The sequence below is a fragment of the Schistocerca gregaria genome, chromosome 4, assembly GCF_023897955.1.
Source record: "Schistocerca gregaria isolate iqSchGreg1 chromosome 4, iqSchGreg1.2, whole genome shotgun sequence".
NCBI classification, from domain to species: domain Eukaryota; kingdom Metazoa; phylum Arthropoda; class Insecta; order Orthoptera; family Acrididae; genus Schistocerca; species Schistocerca gregaria.
This window is the reverse complement of record NC_064923.1, coordinates 430,393,861-430,414,942: the sequence shown is the minus strand read 5'-3', so window position 1 is coordinate 430,414,942 and position 21,082 is coordinate 430,393,861. Positions and strand designations below refer to the sequence as shown.

At 40.1% G+C, this 21,082-nt stretch overlaps 1 protein-coding gene across 2 annotated transcripts in view; it reads right to left on the bottom strand.

Annotated features, from left to right (window-relative positions):
* LOC126267081 (DNA polymerase epsilon catalytic subunit 1) overlaps window positions 1–21,082 on the bottom strand; it is a 266,885-nt gene that overhangs the window by 190,170 nt on the left and 55,633 nt on the right. For both annotated transcript variants that reach the window (XM_049971945.1, XM_049971944.1), the window contains 3 exons: window positions 13,119–13,314; window positions 12,844–12,987; window positions 8,634–8,926 (listed from right to left, as the gene is read on the bottom strand). In XM_049971945.1, coding sequence (XP_049827902.1) covers window positions 8,634–8,926; window positions 12,844–12,987; window positions 13,119–13,314 — 633 coding nt within the window. The remainder of the gene's footprint in view (window positions 1–8,633; window positions 8,927–12,843; window positions 12,988–13,118; window positions 13,315–21,082) is intronic.

Sequence of the window (21,082 nt, the reverse complement as noted above, 5' to 3'; positions counted from 1 at the left end):
CACCAAGGGGGCAGACGTATTCTGGAGGCCCGGAGGGCCCACTGTTCGCACCACAGTGTGTGGTACGGCTGGTACTTGCGATCATGATGGTAATGTAGCTGCAGCATATGTGAGCGCCAACCGAACGGGGTTTCATCATTCTAATTTACGTTTAGCCTCTTGGTAAGTCAACCGGTCCAGTGTCTTGTACTCCATGATTTTCCGCACCTTTTGGAGTACTGTGCAGTCTGGCGAGCAGGGGGAGTGCTGCTCTCCACAGTTGATGCAAGCGGGAGGTGGTGCTCATGGATTATCCGGGTGCAGTGAAAGTCTGCAGTCTCGACATTTGGTGCAAGAAGTGCAGCGGGAAGATGTGCCCAAACTTCCACCACTTAAAGCACTGCATAGGGGGAGGGACGTATGGTTTAATGTCAAGCGGTAAACCATCACCTTGACCTTTTCAGGCAATGAATCACCCTCATAGGCCAAGATGAAGGCACCGGTAGCAACCCTGTTGTCTTTGGGGCCACTGTAAATGCGCCAGATACAAATAAACACCCTGCCATTCTATATTGGTGCAGAGCTCATTGTCAGACTGCAAGAAGTGGTCACAATGGAATATAATCCCCTGGATCATGTTGAGGCTTTCATGGGGAGTGACGGAAACAGGAATATCACCCAGCTTGTCACAGGTGAGTAATGCTCAAGATTGAGCTGGGGATGCTGTCCGTTTCAAGACTGCGCCGTTTGGCATCTTGGACAGTGTTGTCATTTCTCCAAACTTATCCTCAAGGTGTTCAACTAAAAGTTGAGGCTTCATCAGTAGAAAAGAGTCCCCATTGGTTCTGCTACAGACTAAAAACCAAGGCGAATGTGGCTCTCTCCATTCTGTAGCTCTACATTCATCGCATGGTGTAGTGAGGGAGGGAAATTATTTAGGATCATATCTGTCTGCACTGAACTCAATCTTGCCCTTCTTGAAGACTGCTGGCACTGTAAGGTCACCAGTAAGAGATGACTTAGACTGCTTCATTGTGGGTCATCCAGTCTGATACCACCCACTTCAATCAGGTGCTCTCCACACGGGTGCCACCCAGCCACAGCAACGGCCACCTGATGTGATGGCCATTGGTGGGAGTCCTCATGCCCAAGGAAGACGGGCACCTACTCCTTAGCATATGTGGGGAGTTTACAACTCAGGCATCAGCAGTGCGATCCCTGTGTTGTCAGGGGGCTGCCACAAAATGGGTACATGACAGCCCCACAACAACAAACTGGCTACTGTGCTGGAAATTGGGCACAGAGAAATACAATATCGTCATGGGGGTGAAAGAGGACAGGAGACAACCGAAGAAGATGATATACCCCAGAAAGTCTCCTTACCCAAATAGCTGAACTGCAGGTGGTGACGCAAAGCCATGGCAAGAGGTTCAGGAGATCGAATCTAAGGGCACTACGCATAACTCGTGCACCATGTAAGGCATCCTTCCCCATATGGCCCACACTTCTGTAGAATGTGGAATGTGGCAGGTCAACCATAAAATGGGACCTGAACTTATAGGGCCGAAAAGTGTGAGACTCCTTTTAGTCGCCTCTTACGACAGGCAGGAATACCTCAGGCCTACTCTAAATCCCGGACCCACAGGGGGGATTGCTGGTGGTTAGTAGGTTTGATATGGATGAAGGTATTGATGTGGGCATCTTTGAGATGGAGGTCAACGTTGAGGAAGGTGACTTGTGGGGTAGTGTAGAACCAGGTAAAGCGATGAGGGACAAGGTGTTGAGGCTCTGGAGGAATGTGGTTAGGGTATCCTCACCCTCAATCCAGATCACGAAGATATCATCAATAAATCTGAACAAGGTGAGGGGTTTGGGATTCTGAGTGATTAGAAAGGATTCCTCTAGATGCCTCACAAATAGGTTGGAATAGGATGGTGCCATCTGGGTGCCCATAGCCGTACTGTGGATTTCTTTGTAGGTGATGCCTTCAAAGGAGAAGTAGTAGTGGGTGAGGATATGGTTGCTCATGGCAACTAGGAATGAGGGTGTAGGTCTGGAATCTGTTGGGCATTAAGGAAAGGTAGTGTACAACAGTGGTAAGGCCACGGACATTACGGATGTTAGCGAAAAGGGAGGTGGCATCAACAATGACAAGCAGGACAGATGTGGTAAAAGAACAGGATCTGTGGAGAGCCAGTGGAGAAAATGGTTGGTATCTTCAGGAAAGTAGGTTGTGGGTAGTAGGATGAAGGTATTGGTCTACAAGAGCAGTGATTCTCTCAGTAGGGGCACAGTAACTACCGTATTTACTCTAATCTAAGCCGCACTTTTTTTCCAGTTTTTGTAACCCAAAAAACCGCCTGCGGCTTAGAATCGAGTGCAAAGCAAGCGGAAGGTCTTAAAAATGTCAGTGGGTGCTGCCACAACTTAGTTCTGTCGTCAAATATATGTAGCGCTACACAGGCATGCTTTGTAGGCACAAAGATAAATACTGGCGCCAAAACCTCTGCGTCAGTAAATAAATAAAAAAAAAGGTGGAAGACAAGCTTTTTTTTCTCTGCGCCGAGTTTCGACCAATGCATTTTCATACATTATCCAACGAAGTAAATACAAATTGCGTATTGTTCATCTTCGAATGTAGCAGCATTTCAATGTACTACGAAAACCCAACTTGCAAGAATGTTTAGGATGTTTGTCAATATGGCCAACTCTACGTTCTGAATTTTTTCCGATCTGTGAGAAGAGATGGTTGCTAATAGGAACTTTTATAAATTGTGAATCACATGCAGTATTCTTGTCACCATAAGAATAATACGAATATAAACATTTTGCCATGTATTGTTTCGTGTTTGCTGCTATCTCATTTAAATCCTGTCTGCATAATAAACCACAAAACTAAAGTGAGACAACAGCGAATGCGGAAGAATATAAATATCATTTCATGTTTATATTCATATTATTCTTATGCTAAACAGTGATACAGCCAGAAATGAAGTGAGGTGATTGACTAGATTTTTAAATCTAAGATGACTAATTTCTGTGCAGAATGTAATGTACTAAAGAGGCGCCTGCAAAGATTTACAAATGGAGAAAATTTTTCGCTAAACTCTCGTTCAGAACATATTCTATCATACGCAGTCTATTATTTGGTTCTTGTTGATCATTATCAAAGAAAGCAGCAGTGTAAGTAACAACAAGCAGCAGTCTCTTGCCATTGTTTCGCTAATGAGACGATTCCCCCCCCCCCCTCTTTTTTTTATTATTTTTTATTTTTATTTGTAAGCGGCGGTAGCACGCACAAAAGCAAGCCATGCCGCGATCGGCGACAGGCCATAAACACGCAATATCAGAGTACGACAAACAATGCATGACACAGTACAGTAAGGCATATTCAGCGTAGAGTGACGTAAACACCTATAACAAAGAAAACTGCGTTTATCAGATCAAAGAAAAATAAGCAATCAATTCAAACCAGACGAAGCACGTGAAAAAGGAAGGGTACCCGTATAAATACAGATGAAGTACCTGACGCACAGCAATGGCTACCTGGTAAAGCTTAACAGCTAAGCTTACTACTCGAACCAAACTACTGTAGCTGTATCGTCATTCATTCGACCTAAATTGTCTCATATTACAGCGGACCAACTTTGTTTCGATTTGGAGATGCAGCCTAAAACTTCTCTCTCTCCTTGAATTTCGAGTCTCAAATTTCAGGTGCGGCTTAGATTCGAGAAATTTTTTTTCCCCTTTATTTAGAGTCTCATTTTTCAGGTGCGGCTTAGATTCGAGTGCGGCTTAGACTCAAGTAAATACGGTAGTCACAATGGGACACCCTGGGTGATTGGGTTTATGGACATTGGGAAGCATGTAGAAGGTAGGAGCGCAAAGTGTGGTAGGGATGAAGAGAGAGATGCACCCCAGGGAGTGGTTCACAGGTGGACCTCAGGCTTTGAAGACAGACTGGAGATCCTGCTGAATTTCTGTAATTTGGTCACTGTGGCAGCTTTTGTAGGTGGATGAACCTGATAGCTGGTGGAGTCATTTTGGCAGGTAATCCTTGTGGTTCAAAGCAACAGTGGTGGGGTGTTTGTCGGCAGGTAGAATTGTAAGGTCGAGATCAGTGTTTATGTGATGGATTGAGTTTCTATATACAGATGTAAAGCTGGCTGCATGTTGTGGGATTTGGGGAATGATGGTGAGGCAAGGTTCGAGTTTAACAAATCCTGCAAATTCAACCGGGCTTTGTTTGGGGACAGTGGGGGTGGACCATGGTTGGATGGAGGAGTGAGCTGAGTTAGGTAGGGTTAAACATTGTTCTTTGGTTGAGTCTGGTTGGTAGAGTTGGTGGCGGAAAAGTGTTTCACATTAAGGACCAGGACAAGAAGAGAAGGTCCTTAACAAGTCCTGCCTGATTGAATTTGGGAGTGGGGCAAAAGGTCAGGCCTTCTGTGGGGCTAACACATTAACGTGCAAGACCTTTCCCATACATCCTCCCACCAACCACCTACTCCAGTCTAGTTGAAAGCATTATCTAACCCATCAAAGGCAGAGCTACCTGTGAAACCAGTCATGTGATGTACAAGCTAAGCTGCAACCACTGTGCTGCATTCTATGTGGGCATGGCAAACAACAAGCTGTCTGTTTGCATGAATGATGATCAATAAACTGTGGTCAAGAAACAGCTGGACCACCCTGTTGCTGAGCATACTGCCAAACACAACATTCTTCGTTTCAGTAACTGGTTCACTGGATCCTTCCCACCAAAACCAGCTTTTTTGAATTGCGCAGGTGGGAACTCTCCCTGCAATATATCATATATTCCCACACTGGTCTTGGCCTGAACCTTCATCAGTCATGTCACCCATCCAGGCCCTTCCCTGTTCCCATACACAGCCCTCTGTCCCACCAACACACCCACAGCGTTTTTACTTAGCTACTTTTCCACTACCCCCACCCCCTCTGCTCTCCATCTAGCCCCCGAACTGCACCTATCTGCCTTACCCTCTCCCCACTTTGCCCCTGTATGCTCTCACAAGTAGCACTTTACCATCCCCCCAACCATACCCAGCTATTCCTCCCCCTCCCTGTCCCAGGCTCCTCCTCACCAAACCACCCAGTTGCTTCCCCCACCACGTGCTGCTGCTCGCAGTCTGGTCTCAGCAGCCAGAGACAGTGGTCGTGTGTGTGTGTGTGTGTGTGTGTGTGTGTGTGTGTGTGTGTGTGTGTGTGTGTGTGTGTGTGTATTTCCGACGAAGGCCTTGTTGGCCAAAAGATTATTTTCTGACAATCTTTTTGTTGTGCCTATCTGCAATATAGTATCTCCACTATATGATGAGTAACAACTATTCTTTTCATAATACTGTCATAGTTCATCCTGGATTTACCATTGTTTGATTTTAACATCTGCTTTTTGGTTGATGAGAAGTGTAACTACAACAACAACTACTACTACTACTACTACTACTACTACTACCACCATAAACGGGAATACAGGAGCACTGTGGAAGAAAGTAGAGGAAATACTACTATTGACTGAAGTCAGATACGAAGGAAGTTCTGGGCTGTAAGTTGCAATACAGAAAAGAATGGGATGAATGGGTTTGTAAATCACTGTGAAAACATTCTTGATGAAACACACAGAATTTTCGAGAATTCCAGATCTGACTGGGTACTGTTGAAATAAGGACACATGTCTGTTTGTATATCTATTCCTGTACACAAATGTGTAGATTATGGAAGAATATAACTCATGTAAATTGAAGCTGTAACTGCCAATAGAATATAGTAAGTTATGTTCTAAGTAAAAAGTTGCCTCATTTATCTACCATCTATTGTGTTTATATTACCAATACATATGTTTTCCATTTCATTTTCTGGTTCTTACTACATGCAATATTACTGCTTGTTTTAAAAACCTACAAGGTTACCTCCCCAACTCACTGTCCTTGGTACTGGCATGGTACTAAGCTTTAACGTCTTCATTTTATTTTAAATATTTATTTATTTTTGCCTGCAGCAAAGAGTCATCAGCATTTTCAATACTATCACACAACTGCTCTAGTATTTTTATAACATAATTCTCTTTTGTTTCTTTCATGTCTATAACACTGGTCAACAATGAATATATTAAATAAATAATTTCAGCTAACTGTTATGTATCTGCACGGCCAAATCCAAAAATGAGGGCAGAAATGTTCCATTACCCACCAGTTTTTTGTAACATTAACGTTTTTAAAAATTTTATTAGGATGCGGTGCAAAATGCAGCAACTAAAAGAATATAATTTTATTCAACTGGGTCAACAACTGGCATATTTGCTTGAGGTAACTGTTGCCTGTGAATTCAGGAATGATAACAATGTTCAGCAATTAACTTTTCCTCATAATAACAGCTATTCCCTACCAGGCCAAGGTTTGTTCCAAAAAACAATAAAGAAGAAAATATATTACATATTGAAGGTGTCCCGCTTAGTTGCCAGAGGAGTAGAAGCTTTATTTAATAAGAGGAGCTAATCCTGTGTGTTATTCAGCTATGAATTGACAAGTGTAGTGTCAGCTGATAGTGTGTTTTCTTAAGCACTGTGTTTCAGGAGGAGGAACATGTCTCACTAATGTTTAAATGCCAAAAACAATTTTTGTTATGTTTGTGGCAAATTAAATTGAAAAGCGCAGAGGAAAAATCTGACTCTTCAAATTAAAAGAATTTACCAATATTATTTTGACAATAAAACAGTCCAGAATAAGTTTTGGGCTCCACAAACATGTTGTGCCAAATGTGTGACATGATTAACTGACTGGTTAAAAGAATCCCTTCATATACCTTTCGCAGTTTCTATGATATGGCAGGAACCTAAGGGTTATGTAACACAGTGCCACTCCTGCTTGGCAAATACATCTGGCATTCGTTCATTTGTTAAATATCCATCTTCAGAATTAGCCATCTGACCAGCAACTCATAGACCACGCCTTCCCATACCAACTTCACCAAACGGCAAAAATGTGACTTAAAATTTTGGAAGTTTTGATGATATCAGTGAATTACAACAACAAGAGGTGCCCAGATTTTATGGAATGATTAACTACACATGATCATTTTAAAACCGGGGCTACCACAGCTTAAATAGTTATACGACTCATTGACAATTCACACAGCAAACAGTTTTCTAATACAGATATTAAAATTAGTAAAAATATAAAACTGAATGAAAAGTCCAACAGTCTACTGTAGCTGTATAATGCCAATTACAGATCCACACAACCAGTTTCACAACTTTTAAGTTGCATCTTCTGGTGTATATAAATGTTATGTCATATGGTGTGGGGAGTAATTACAGAATGCTGCAGACTAACTGCTGGTGTGACTAGACAAAGTTCTCAGGGCTCCTCAATTTATAAAAAAACATCATCAACTGATAAGAAAACCATCATCTATGATGAATGTTATGTCTTGTGTTAAAATTACAAACTGTCATCATTTTACTAATCAAAATTTGTTCTAGTCAGCCAATGACAATCAACAGACAATGCCCCTCATAAATGTTATCCAGGGAAGTGCTGGGCTGAACAGCTGACACACTTGTGTGTTTGACACCAATACAGCAGCTGACAACATAAGTTGCAAGTGTCCTGTGTGTTGTTGAAGCATGTGCTGTGGCTGTCGTCTGGCTACTGAGATGGTGAAAAAAACTGGTCTAAGAAGAGCTGAGAACTTTTCCTAGTCACGCCAACAGTTACTCTGTGGCATTCTGTAACTACTAGATTCTTCAAACATATTCCTTGCATTGCAAAAACATATCAAACATAGTTTGGTGAAAATTATGCCGAGACTGAAGACAATAATTAATTGTTCTACGTGTGAATACATAGGTAAGTGCAGTCAATGGAAGAATGGATTTGAAAATACTAAACACGAAACTGTGATAATATGTACAACTTTGTATGGAATTATTTTCCAAAGACTACTGAAACACATCCATATTTTCCATTTCAGACATAGTTGTAGCCACCAATGTTTTTTCTACATACTCCATTTTGCATAGAGCAAGTGAAGTACAATTGTCTGTTTCAAAATAAAATAAATTTATGTTTGTAAAGTTTATGCCATTTTTTTAAATTCAGATATACCCCCAATATTTTCACAAACACTTTCTTTGGACTTGCACCACTTGTATTTTGATTGTTTCAATTACCAGAGAAGTTATTAATATGATTACTCAGAAACTGTGGGTGAACAAAAAGTAATTACGTAAAAAGATTTGAATTCAGCACAAGAAACTCAGTAAGAATCACCAATTACATGTCCTTTAGTATTAAAAACACAAATTTTGTTGATGAGTGTTATTAATCTCCTATTTTTATTTTTTAGCCATGAACCCTTTCATTTCTTTGCTTTCTCTTTGTGCTTTTATAAATTGTGTCTTGGCTGTTTTTTATTTTCTAAGTTATGATGTTATAGATGTTTTTTCTATCAATAAATCTCACATGAATGTTTACGACAATGCAGAAGCATTCAGATTTGTAAATTTAGGACACCACATTCAATTCAAAATTCACAAATCCATTCTAATTCATCTGTCTTTACAGTAGGAGAGCACACCATTTATTTTTTCACAGCAAGTTACATTTATTTTTTCATAGCAAGTTATCTATTCTCACCTTTGACAAACCCTTGTATTCATAGCGACGATCTCGGAACGCTCTCACTGTGTCAACATAGAAACTATTCTCCTTTTGACAAATTGTGGTGAGTCTTTCTTCAGTCCTTGTAACGTGAATTTTCTTATACGCTTTTCGGCAATATTCAGTGAGTCGTTTTTTTTCATGTGCTGCTTGGTCTTCACGAGATAACTGATGAAACGCACGGTGGGGACCACCTGGCAGCAGGGGAGGGAATTTTTCTGTCTCCAACTGCTGCCTGATGCGCTGAAATTCGCTACGTGATGCTGGCACTGAAATAATCACAGCACATATTTTATTTATGTCATGATCTGGACTTCAACAAACTTTTCATTAACAATCTTTCAGAATGTAGACACAACCAATTACTTTTTGAAGATAATTAATAAACTCTTACAATTTGAACAGTTATTAGCAGCACAAGCTACACATGGAACCATCTAGAGGCTTCTCCCAGTTCTAATATAACTATCTAGAGATTCTTTCATAAGACTAACTTCTCCACGAGAAGGGATACTATGGGGAGTTTGGGTCTCTACAGTTTCAGGATTGTTACTGAGATGGGATTATTTACTTCTACTTAAAGTCGTGTAATCGAAAACCCTTTGTCTCATAAAATTAGAGGTCTCATTTTAACAGTTCCAGAGATCTGGTTCTGACAGATTTAGAGGTCACATCTGACAGTTTCTACGGATTACACAAATAAGAATAGCAACAAATTCTGAAAATAACTGAATTTTACAAGCAATTGCTGGCAACAGGAAATAAGAAAGCATTTAGTGATGTACAAACCAGCTATACAAGTCACACAATGCTCTATACTTTCATTACGCATCATCGAACTTTCAGAACATGCTGGTAAGGCTTGCCTTTTTTATCATCTCCTGAAGCCTTTAATCACTAATATGTTATTAATTGACATTTATTTATAATAAACTGTACTAAGAGAACGCATTTTAGATGGATCTTCAATGTGCTGACAGCTTGAAACGACATACTTTCATAACACACAAGTATTAATACGGAACTTCTTTAACTACCAATATGACATTTACTGCAATTTTATTACCATAAATTGCACGAAAAATTATGAGTTTTCAGGAGATCCTGAATGTACTGCTGCTTTGAAATGGAATATATTCATGGGGTATAAGTTACAAAACCCACTGAATATGGACTTCAACTGATATCCAATACGCATCTCCCAACTCTTGACTGAAAAGAGAAAGAGATGGCTTGCATGACAGTGTTCTTCCACCTTATTGGTATAGGTCTAAATGCGCATTCAGAATATCGCCATGCTTGTTATTGCTCCGCATGTTGGGAAAGACTTTGAGGTGTCCTTTTTCTATGCTATAACGTCATCTACTTCAGCACACTCCACACTAACATTTGAATGCACTGTAAATGTGATAACATATTTTACAACATAAAACTAATAATAAATAAAATAAAATGTTTATGAACCCTAATAAATAAAATAAAATGTTTATGAACCCAACAAAGTCAAGTCATAAGTTTAAGTAAATGAAATCAACAATATAACACAGGAATCAGATTAATTTTTCAAGGAACTCCTCAACAGGAGTGACCCAAGAGGAAATTCTCCAGTTTCGATTTAAAAACGCGTGAATTACTGTTAATAAAACAGAAAGAGACTTCCACATGGGAAAAATATATTAAAAACAAAGATTCCAAGACTTACCAAGCGGGAAAGCGCCGGCAGACAGGCACATGAACAAAACACACTGTGTTTGTGCGGGTGGATGTGTGTGTGTGTGTGTGTGTGCAAGTGTACACCTGTCCTTTTTTTCCCCAAGGGAAGTCTTTCCGCTCCCGGGATTGGAATGACTCCTTACCCTCTCCCTTAAAACCCACATCCTTTCATTTTTCCCTCTCCTTCCCTCTTTCCTGACGAAGCAACTGCCAGTTGCGAAAGCTCGTAATTCTGTGTGTGTGTTTGTGTGTTTTGTTCATGTGCCTGTCTGCCGGCGCTTTCCCGCTTGGTAAGTCTTGGAATCTTTGTTTTTAATGAATTACTGTTAAGATTTTTGAATTCTTGTGGTAGCTTACTGAAAATGGATCCAGTAGTATACTGCACTCCTTTCTGCACAAAAGTTAAGGAAGTGCTATCTAAATGCAGATTGGATTTCTGCCTAGTATTAACTGAGTGAAACCTGCTAGTTCTTGGGAATAAGCTGATATTATTAACAAGAAACAACAGTAAATAATATATTGTTGAGAGGCCAATGTCAGGGTACCCATACTAGTGAACAGGGGTCAACAAGAAGTTCATTAACTTACACCATTTATTGCCCAAACTGTCCATTTCCAAGCCAAAAATATCCTTTGAGAATGGGAAAAGTTACTCCAAAATATAATACCATATGACGTAAGTGAATGAAAATAAGCAAAGTAGACTAATTTTCATGTCGAGTGATCACTTACTTTAGGTACAGTTCGAATATTAAAAATGGCAGCATTAAGTCTTTGAACAATATCATGAATTTGGGCTTTCCATAACAGTTTCCTATCTGTCTGAACACCTAGAAATCTGAACTGTTCAGTTTAACTAATCATATGTCCATTCTGTGAAATAAAAATGTCAGATTTTTTGAATTGTCTGTTAGAAACTGTAAAAACTGTGCCTTTCTGTGATTTTGCAATTTATTTTCTACACGCCATGAACATATGTAATGAACTGCACTATTTGAAACCGAGCCAATGTTGCACACAACATCCTTTACTACCAAGCTAGTGACATCAGCAAACATAAATATTTTATAATTACCTGTAATACTATAAAGGATATCATTTATACAAATAAAGAACAGGAGTGGCCCCAACACTGATCCCTGAGGCACCTCCCGTTTGACAATCAGACCCCAAATCACAGTCATTCTCAACAATGTGATGACCTTTTGCTTCCTGTTGTTAAAGTAAGAGGTGAGCCAATTGTGAGCTACTCCCTGTATTCCATAATGGTCCAACTTCTGGAGCAATATTTTATGATCAACTCAATCAAAAGCCTTGGTTAAATCAAAAAATATGCCTACCGTTTGAAACCTTTTGTTGAATGCATCCAGTACCTCACGCAGAAAAGATAATACAGCATTTTTAGTTGTTAAGTGACTTCTAAAGATAAACTGTATATTTGATAGGAAATTATGTGATATAAAATGATCAATTATCCTTACATACGCAGCCTTTTCAATTACTTTAGCAAACACTGATGGCATAGAAATAGGTCTAAAATTGTCTACATTATCCCTTTCTCCCTTTTTATAAAGCGGCTTTACTACTGAGTACTTTAATCATTCAGGAAACTGACCATTTCTATAGGAAAGATTACAAATATGGCTAAGTACAGGGCTAACATGGGCACCACAGTACTGTAATATTCTGCTAGGCACTCCATCATATCCATGAGAGTCTTTAGTCTTCAGAAATTTAGTTATCGACTCAATCTCCCCCTTGCCAGTATCACAGAGAAGTATTTCAGATACCAATCTCAGAAAGGTGTTTTCCAAGAGAGTTATATGATTACCACAGAAACTACACTTTTATTTAATTCACCAGCAATGCTGTCTGGTGGGTAGCATACACTCCTCACACCTACTTGCAGGCAAACACAGGAGCACCAGAGTGCGCCCCTGACCTATCCTGTACACCAGCTGCCTCCCTCCAACAGCCACACTTCTCGAAGTCTCTCTTCTCCTCTCTACCACCTTTCTCCCCTTGCCCTCTCCACCCAACACAACTCTTCATCCCAGTCAACCTCCAGAACTGCAGTCATGACATTGTGTATTCAAATGGCTCAGTCTTTTTTGTGCCTGTCAACATTTCCATACCCCTTCTATTCAAGAATTGTTACCCATACTGCTAAATTACTTACATTCTGCGACAACCTTTCATTACCCTACTGACACAGGAGGTACTGATATACAAAATAGTGTTACCAAGATGAAAATGAGAAAATTCAGAATTCTATACAATAAAAACACTGAGTTGAACAGCAGCAAAAGGGACGTATTTTGGTAATACAGAAAGGTACAACACTGTAACACTGAAACAGCAGCAAAAGGGACGAATTTTGGTAATACAGAAAGGTACAACATTGTAACACTGAAACAGCAGCAAAATAGACGAATTTTGGTAATACAGAAAGGTACAACACTGTAACACTTACTATATTCTCCACGCCACATCCATGCCATTTTACGTTGGCATAAGGCTCCTGGACGATTAAAATCACATGCGGCACAAGTGACTTCATCTACCATTGCAGATGGCTGCAGCCTATTAGTTAAAATTATGTTTGGATACATAGCACCTGAAAACAAACATTTTTTTTTCTTTTTTTTAAGACGAATATTTGTTATCGACTGTAAAGAGACTATATACAAATATTACAACATTCACAATCTACAGTATGAAAGCTTAACTGCATTCATTAATACTAACCTACATCCAAGTGGTATATGATTGGTTTCTCATTGCGTAAAGGATTTTCCTTCAGATTTTGTAATTTAGCCTTTATATCAGCCACAACTTCATTAAAATTAGTAACTAAATCAATAGGAATTTTCTCTTCTTCCTCTATGGCATGTGTCATTGCCCTTTCTACACCAGCAATAAGTGTATCAAAAGCCTCTGGTCTCTAAAAGCACAAAAAGTAATATGTAGAACAAGCTCTTTGGATTCATTAAATGAAACTTATAGCTAACCTATGTATTAATACAATATTTGTAAAAAAATATGGTTTCATATTGTTAGTTATCAAAGAAGGAAGAAAACTGGAGAGATGCTCAAAGAAGGAAGAAAACTGGGCAGGTGCTCAAAAAAGGAAGAAACCTGGGCAGGGGCTCAAAAAAGGAAGAAACCTGGGCAGGGGCTCAAAAAAGGAAGAAACCTGGGCAGGGGCTCAAAAAAGGAAGAAACCTGGGCAGGGGCTCAAAAAAGGAAGAAACCTGGGCAGGGGCTCAAAAAAGGAAGAAAACTGGGCAGGGGCAAAAAAGGAAGAAAACTGGGCAGGGGCAAAAAAGGAAGAAAACTGGGCAGGGGCAAAAAAGGAAGAAAACTGGGGAGGTGCAAATGTAGAGTATTACAACAAAAAAAAAGAGTGAACCACTGAAGAAACAAAAATGAAAAACCAAAAATGTACAATGAATGTGACGAATTTACCTTACTTTCTCAGAAAAGAAATAGGATATTACTAGCAAAGAATGAACTGAGCAGAAGACCCTGTTCAAAACATAATGAGACATAGTTCTCACATCAGTCTTGCCATTTCTTTTTCTATTTCATGTAGTGATGCAGAATTTTCTGGGAATGATCTGGCTCCTCTCAGCTAAAGCAAAAATTCTAAAAATGTGCACACCATTCTTATTTCATGTGCTGTAATCATAATGTGGAAAAAAACCTACTGCTACACTGGCAATGAGACTCAGCTTTCAAACTAATTTGGTTCCACTGAATTCTTGGAAATTTTCATGTCATTTTTTATAATGACAAAATTACATACAAATTCAATCTACAATTTTTCTGTGATTGTTACAGGGATTCATGCAGAGATAAAAGTAATTCCATCCATGATAAATCTGGAACACTACACAAATAGACAGAATGGTTGCTCAGTAGTTACCTATAGGTGGAAAAATTCTAACAAGGAAGTTAGTGCAAGTTGTGGTTGCAACTGCTGCGAGTTCTGCTTTGTGTGCTTATGTTTGAGGCGCTGATTACAAAAATGTATAAACTAAGTGCCATCGCCAGTTACACTGTAAGCTACGAAGATGTGATATTCCGCTCACAGTGGACCATACCTAATATGATATTGTAACTTTAGTCATCGTAAACAGCGTTCCTCTAGCTAGGGTAGTTATTTGCAGTGTATGCTATGGTCAACACACACCGTGCCACACCAAACATCACCTGACGAATTGTCTGATGGAACACCTGGTGGAACCACCCAGACAATACGCATAAGAGCAAGGAGACCAGTATAATAGTAACACTATCTGTGAAGCATCAATCTCAGCAGTTAATCTGTACATTTGTCTTAGCAATTTCGTAGTGTGTCACGTTAATCTCGCTGTCAACATAATTGAGTGACAATGAATCCTGCAAATATAGTGAGCATGATTCTTAGCCACTACAAACACAAAAGAAGATCCACAGAAATTACAGTAAAAGAAAGAAATGCAGCAGCATTCATAATTAATGTGACAGATGAAACAGTGGCAACCAGTGTAATAACATACGTCACAAAAATACAATAGACTATATCACAGAAAATGAATACACAGAAGAAGAATTGTATGATTGTGAAAAACTTATCGATTATTCAGAACCTTATAGTGATGAAGAGTTGTTACAAAGTGATGGAAAGATGTCACCTCTTTATAAGCCATGCCCACTGAGGAGGAAGAAGTTATGTGATACCTCTTTCAAAAAGGCAAAGGAGATAATGGCATTCCAGGATTCTGGGAAACCTAAAAGATTAAGCTCCAATACAGTACACAAGCAATATTTTACAGTGCAAGACATACATCATCTACGATACTTGCGTCACGTGGTAGGGAAAGGGTTGGAATGCCAGCACTCAAAACTTCACGTCCTTGACGATTATGTACCTGAAAGCTTCAGGTTGGTGAGAGCTGTTCTAGGTGATGATGTTCCCAACAGGGATATTTGTGCTTAGGGTTTGGAAAAGGCCCGAGAAATAGGATTGTCTTGATTCACTGGATGTAACAACAGATAGGTTGCAAAGTTTAAAAGGAGACACCATCTTGCTTTGGAGCCAAACACAAAATGTTAAACTACAGAAGCCCGGAATACAGATGGTGATGTCAATGAAAGATGTGATGAGTTTTGCAAGGAGGTAATGTCCTTAATGAAAACCATGGAATTTATACAGCTGTATAAACTGATGGAAGTGATATATGGAAAGAATTAACTCATCGTGTGCTCTGCGTTTCAAGGGAGAGAAACTGATAAGAAATTTGGTGAGGAGAGATCATGGAAGACCTCATTCCTACACTAGCCAACCTGTTATGTTGGCAAGTGGTTGGCAAGTGGATAAGTGCTTCCGAAGAGGCTGGTAATTTATCAGTAACCTAGAGGTCAGTTTGAAGTGTGAGTAGTTCAATACAGGCTCAAACAGCAAAATTTGATTCAAGTTGCCTCGAAGTCTGGCCTAATCAAGAAACAAATCCTGACGTCGATGTGCTTGGATATAGTGACAGGACTATTTTTGATGCTATCCACCAGCAAAACATGGTGTATACAGTCAAGAACATCCCTCATGGGTGCACCCTTATACTCCTATTCTTCCAATAGTTCAAGGCGTGCTAAAGTGGACTGATGATCACACTATCCTTAATGACTATCAGCTCACACCAATGTTGTGAGATTCGATTTCATTGCTGATGTGTATTCTATACAATCAGTTCTGTTCTTGAGTCCATGCAGACTTTGTTCAGTAGTACCGTACTGTAGCTGGATATAATGAATTTAGACCAGAGAGGTGTCTAACACTGTCGAAACACATTTTTGATGTTCAAACGCAGTGTAACTCTGAGGACTCCTTCATGGGTACACACCTTGCAGTCAGCCACTTGATGTGGTTTTCTTCCGACAGTTCAAGATGTTGCTGAAGCAGATTGAAGATCACGGTATCCTTAAGGACTATCAGTTCATATCATTGTTGTGGAATATAATTTCGTTCTGATGTTATTTATTTATTTACATGCCAAGTTCCATAGAACCAAATTGATGAGCAAATCTCCAAGGTCGTGGAACGTGTCAGTACAAGAAATTACAACATAAAAGTAATAACAGAGAAAATAAAATGCTTATGAACCCAAAATAAGTCAATTCATAAGTTTAAGTAAATGAAATAAACAATATACAGGAATCAGATTAATTTTTCAAGGAACTTTTCAATAGAATAGAAAGAGTAACCCATGAGGAAATTCTCCAGTTTAAATTTTAAAATGTATGGATTACTGTTAAGATTTTTGAATTCTTATGGTAGCTTACTGAAAATATATGCAGCAGCATCCTGCACACCTTTCTGCACAAGATTTAAGGAAGTCCGATCCAAATGCAGGTTTCATTTCTGCCAAGTATTAGCTGAGTGAAAGCTGCTTATTCTTGGGAATAAGCTGATATTATTAACAAGAAATGACAGTAAAGAATATATATATTGAGAGGCCAATGTCAAAATACCCAGACTAGTAAGCAGGGGTTGAAAGAGGTTCAAGAACTTACACCACTTATTGTCCAAACTGCCTGTTTCTGAGCCAAAAATATCCTTTTAGAATGGGAAGAGTTAGCCCAACTTATAATATCATACGACATAAGCAAATGAAAGTAAAAAATCATGAATTGTTTCCCTCAGTACTTTGAGGAGCAATCTCTTAAGTCCATGAGGTTGCTTATACACTATGTGATCAAAAGTAAACGGACATTCCCAAAAAACATACATTTTTCATATTAGGTGCATTATGCTGCCCCTTACTGCCAGATACTCCATATCAGCGACCTCAGATGTCGTGAGAGAGCAGAATGGGGAACTCCGTGGAACTCACGGACTTCGAACATGGTCAGGTAATTAGGTGTCACTTGTGTCACATGTCTGTAAGTGAGACTTCCGCACGTCTAACCAGCCCTAGGTCCACTGTTTCCGATGTCATAGTGAATTGGAAACGTGAAGGGACACGTACAGCACAAAACTGTACAGGCTGACCTTGTCTGTTGACTTACAGAGACCGCCAACAATTGAAGAGGGTCGTAATGTGTAATAGGCAGACATCTATCCAGACCATCACACAGGAATTCCAAACTGCATCAGGATCCACTACAAGTACTATGACAGTTAGGCAGGAGGTGGGAAAACTTGGATTTCACAGTTGAGTGGCTGCTCATAAGCCACACGTCAAGTAGCTAAATGCCAAACGACGCCTCACTTGGTGTAAGGAGTGTAATCATTGGACGATTGAACAGTGGAAAAACTGTTGAGGGGAGTGGCGAATCACAGTACACAGTGAGGCTATCCAATGGCACGATGTGGATATGACGAATGCCCGGTGAATGTCTTCTGCCAGCGTGTGTAGTGCCAATAGTAAAATTTGGAGGCAGTGGTGTTATGGTGTGGTCATGTTTTTCATGGAGGCTCTTGTACCCTTGTTGTTTTCCTTGGCACTATCACTGCACAGACCTACATTGATGCTTTAAGCACCTTCTTGCTTCCCATTGTTGAAGAGCAATTTGGAGACGATGACTGCATCTTTCAATACGAACGAGCACCTGTTCATAATGCACGGCCTGTGGCGGAGTGGTTACATGACAATAACATCCCTATAATGGACTGGCCTGCACAGAGTCTTGACCTGAATCCTGCAGAACACCTTTGGGATGTTTTGGAACGCCGACTTCGTGCCAGGCCTCACCGACCGACATTGATAGCTCTCCTCAGTGCAGCACTCCATGAAGACAGGGCTGCCATTCTCCAAGAAACCTTCCAGCACCTGACTGAACAAATGCCTGTGAGAGTGGAAGCTGTCATCAAGGCTAAGGGTGGGCCAACACCATACTGAATTCCAGCATTACCAGTGGAGAACGTCACGAACTTGTAAGTCATTTTCAGTCAGGTGTCCAGAAGCTTATGATCATATAGTGTATCTTGCTTCCTATGATACGTGATGACACTTTCTTGATATGGTCTCATACTGAAAATCCACTGCAGCAGTTCGTCGACCACATGAATGGCGACCATCCGAATATTAAATTTACTGTTGAGTTGGACAGGGTTAACTAGCTTTTGTTCTTGGAAGTTTTATATGAACAGAAGGCAAGAGGCTGGCTTGGCCGTTCAGTGTACAAGAAATCGACTTGCACTGATCACTAATTAAATGCAGTTTTCAGTACCTTGTACACAAGAAAGCAATACTTGTCACATTAGTACAAAGGGCAAAGATTATTTCTGAGGACGACCATATAAGCCCTGAATTTCAGCATTTGAAGTACAAGTTCAGAGAAAATGGTTACAGCAAGGGAGAAATTGCTAAGGCTTTCAAGTACCACCAACGAATACATCTCGTGAATCGGCAGAGGAGACCAAGCCAGTTGCATTCCTTCATACTGTGAAGCAACAAATAGCAAGATTGGACACGTGCTGAAGTGGCATGGACAGACATCGTTATGCCCCATTCAAGACAATATACGCCTTTGAGTTCCTGGCGTATATGGTGAACCTGTGTGTGTGGTAGCATTTACGTAAGTCAAACTATTCACATAGTTGCCGAGTGTTGAGCAGATGATTCACGGCGTATCAACCAAAGGAAGCTTAAGTAGTTGGCCATGGCTTAAAACTGCCTAGAAAACAGGCATAAGACACAGTTTGAGAAAACGAGAGCTTTGGCTCAAACACCAATGTATAGGGATTATGTTATCAAAGAAGCGGCCAAAATCAGAATGGACAACAACATTTTTAACAGAGATCAGGGGTACACACTTAGTAGGACATGGGGCAGGCTTTGGATATTGAGCTAAAGCAAAGATGTAGGTTTGAGGCTTGATGCTCGTAGGGTCGCAAAGCAGCAGTTTCAAATGTTGTGCCGGCCACTCGTGCCATGTTATGTCATTCCATCCCACAGCAGCGTGAAGCCGCTAGGAGCTGCCCAAATTGCCTTCCGTGCATCTCTAGCCTTCTTTGGAAGGTTCCAGACACTGTCATTAAAACTATATAAGCAGAACACCATGGCAACCTGGAAGTCAGTGATTTCAATTCCCAATGATGTCAGAGACAGATGTCAAAAGTTCTAGTGCTTTATTCGAAATGAATTGGCTGGTAAACCGAGAAGATTTTATTGTAGTTGTTTCTTACCTACAGTCAGGATATGATGTCTGTATGGTCATAGCACAAAAATTTTTGTCTGTGGCACTATAGCTATACATAAAAAGGTGGGCAAGAAAAGTGGTGTCAAATCTAAAGTTCATGTGAATCAAGCTGTTACATACTATGACCGATCCATATACTCACATCAGAATGTCATCTTATAGAATGAAATTTTCACTCTAAAGCGGATTGTGCGCTGATATGAAACTTCCTGGCGGATTAAAACTGAGTGCCGGACCGAGACTCAAACTCGGGACCTTTGCCTTTCGTGGGCAAGTGCTCTACCAACTCAGCTACCCAAGCACGACTCACCCCCCGTCCTCACAGCTTTAAATCCAACGGTACCTTGTCTCCTACCTTCCAAACTTCACAGAAGCTCTCCTGCGAACCTTGCAGAAACTATCCTTTCTTCTAGGAGTGCTAGTTCTGCAAGGTTCGCAGGAGAGCTTCTGTGAAGTTTGGAAGGTAGGAGACGAGGTACTGGCGTATTGAAAGCTGCGAGGATGGGGTGAGAGTCGTGCTTGGGTAGCTTAGTTGGTAGAGCACTTGCCCGCAAAAGGCTAAAGTCCCGAGTTCGAGTCTCGGTCCGGCACACAGTTTTAATCTGCCAGGAAGTGTCATCTTGTAATTCTTATGAATTTTAATTATCGGTTCTTCACGAAGCAACATAGTTGAATTCTATAGTCAGTGTCAGCCAAGTCAAATGGCTGAGAAAGAGCCGAATCTGAAGAGTTGCTGCTGTCATCACTGTCATTCGCAGAGTCAGTCCTACTTATGCCTATGGACACATCATCTACGGTGTCATCTATTAACTAGTCTTTTTCCCAAAAAAATATTCTCCGGTTTGATTAAGTGTTCATCAAATTTCTCCTAGTCTGCTATGGTCACAGATGCAGTTATGTTCTTTGCCAATTCCTGCTGTTCCTCCATGGAAATATCCCCCTTTATATTCTGCTTCCGCACATGTCCTATAGTTTTCAACTAGGTCATTTCTATAGAATCTGATGTGGGGGTAACCAGAGGACTAAGTGCCCACGACTTTTCCTCGATTCGTCAAACCAATATGGCTTTTCAAAGGCTTTTAAACTTTTGAATCTGTTAAAACAGTTCAAGTGTATTTTTTTCTGTGATTATAACTGCTTATTGTGAGGGTTCTTTTTTTCTTGCACACTATTAGGAGCATCACACACTTATAATCCTAGCTTTGGGTAGACAGGGGAGCAGTTTTTCCTGCATGCCACTTCTCAAGATTGGTAGCTTTGATTTGCCTCAGATAATCTCCACTGACTTTCTGATCCCTAAAGAATCAGTTCCGCTCCATTCATAAAGTCATTCCTTTAACCTGCATAGACAAGGATAAGTCTATTTGATGAGCTGGTATTTGTTCTGAAAGCCACTTTTTTTTTCTTTTCTTTCTTCTATGCCAGTATTCACTAAATGAAAGATTATTGTCCACATAAGTTTTACAAAAATAAAAATGATTCTGTACTTGGAATGATAAATTTTGACACACCTCAAGTATTTCGCT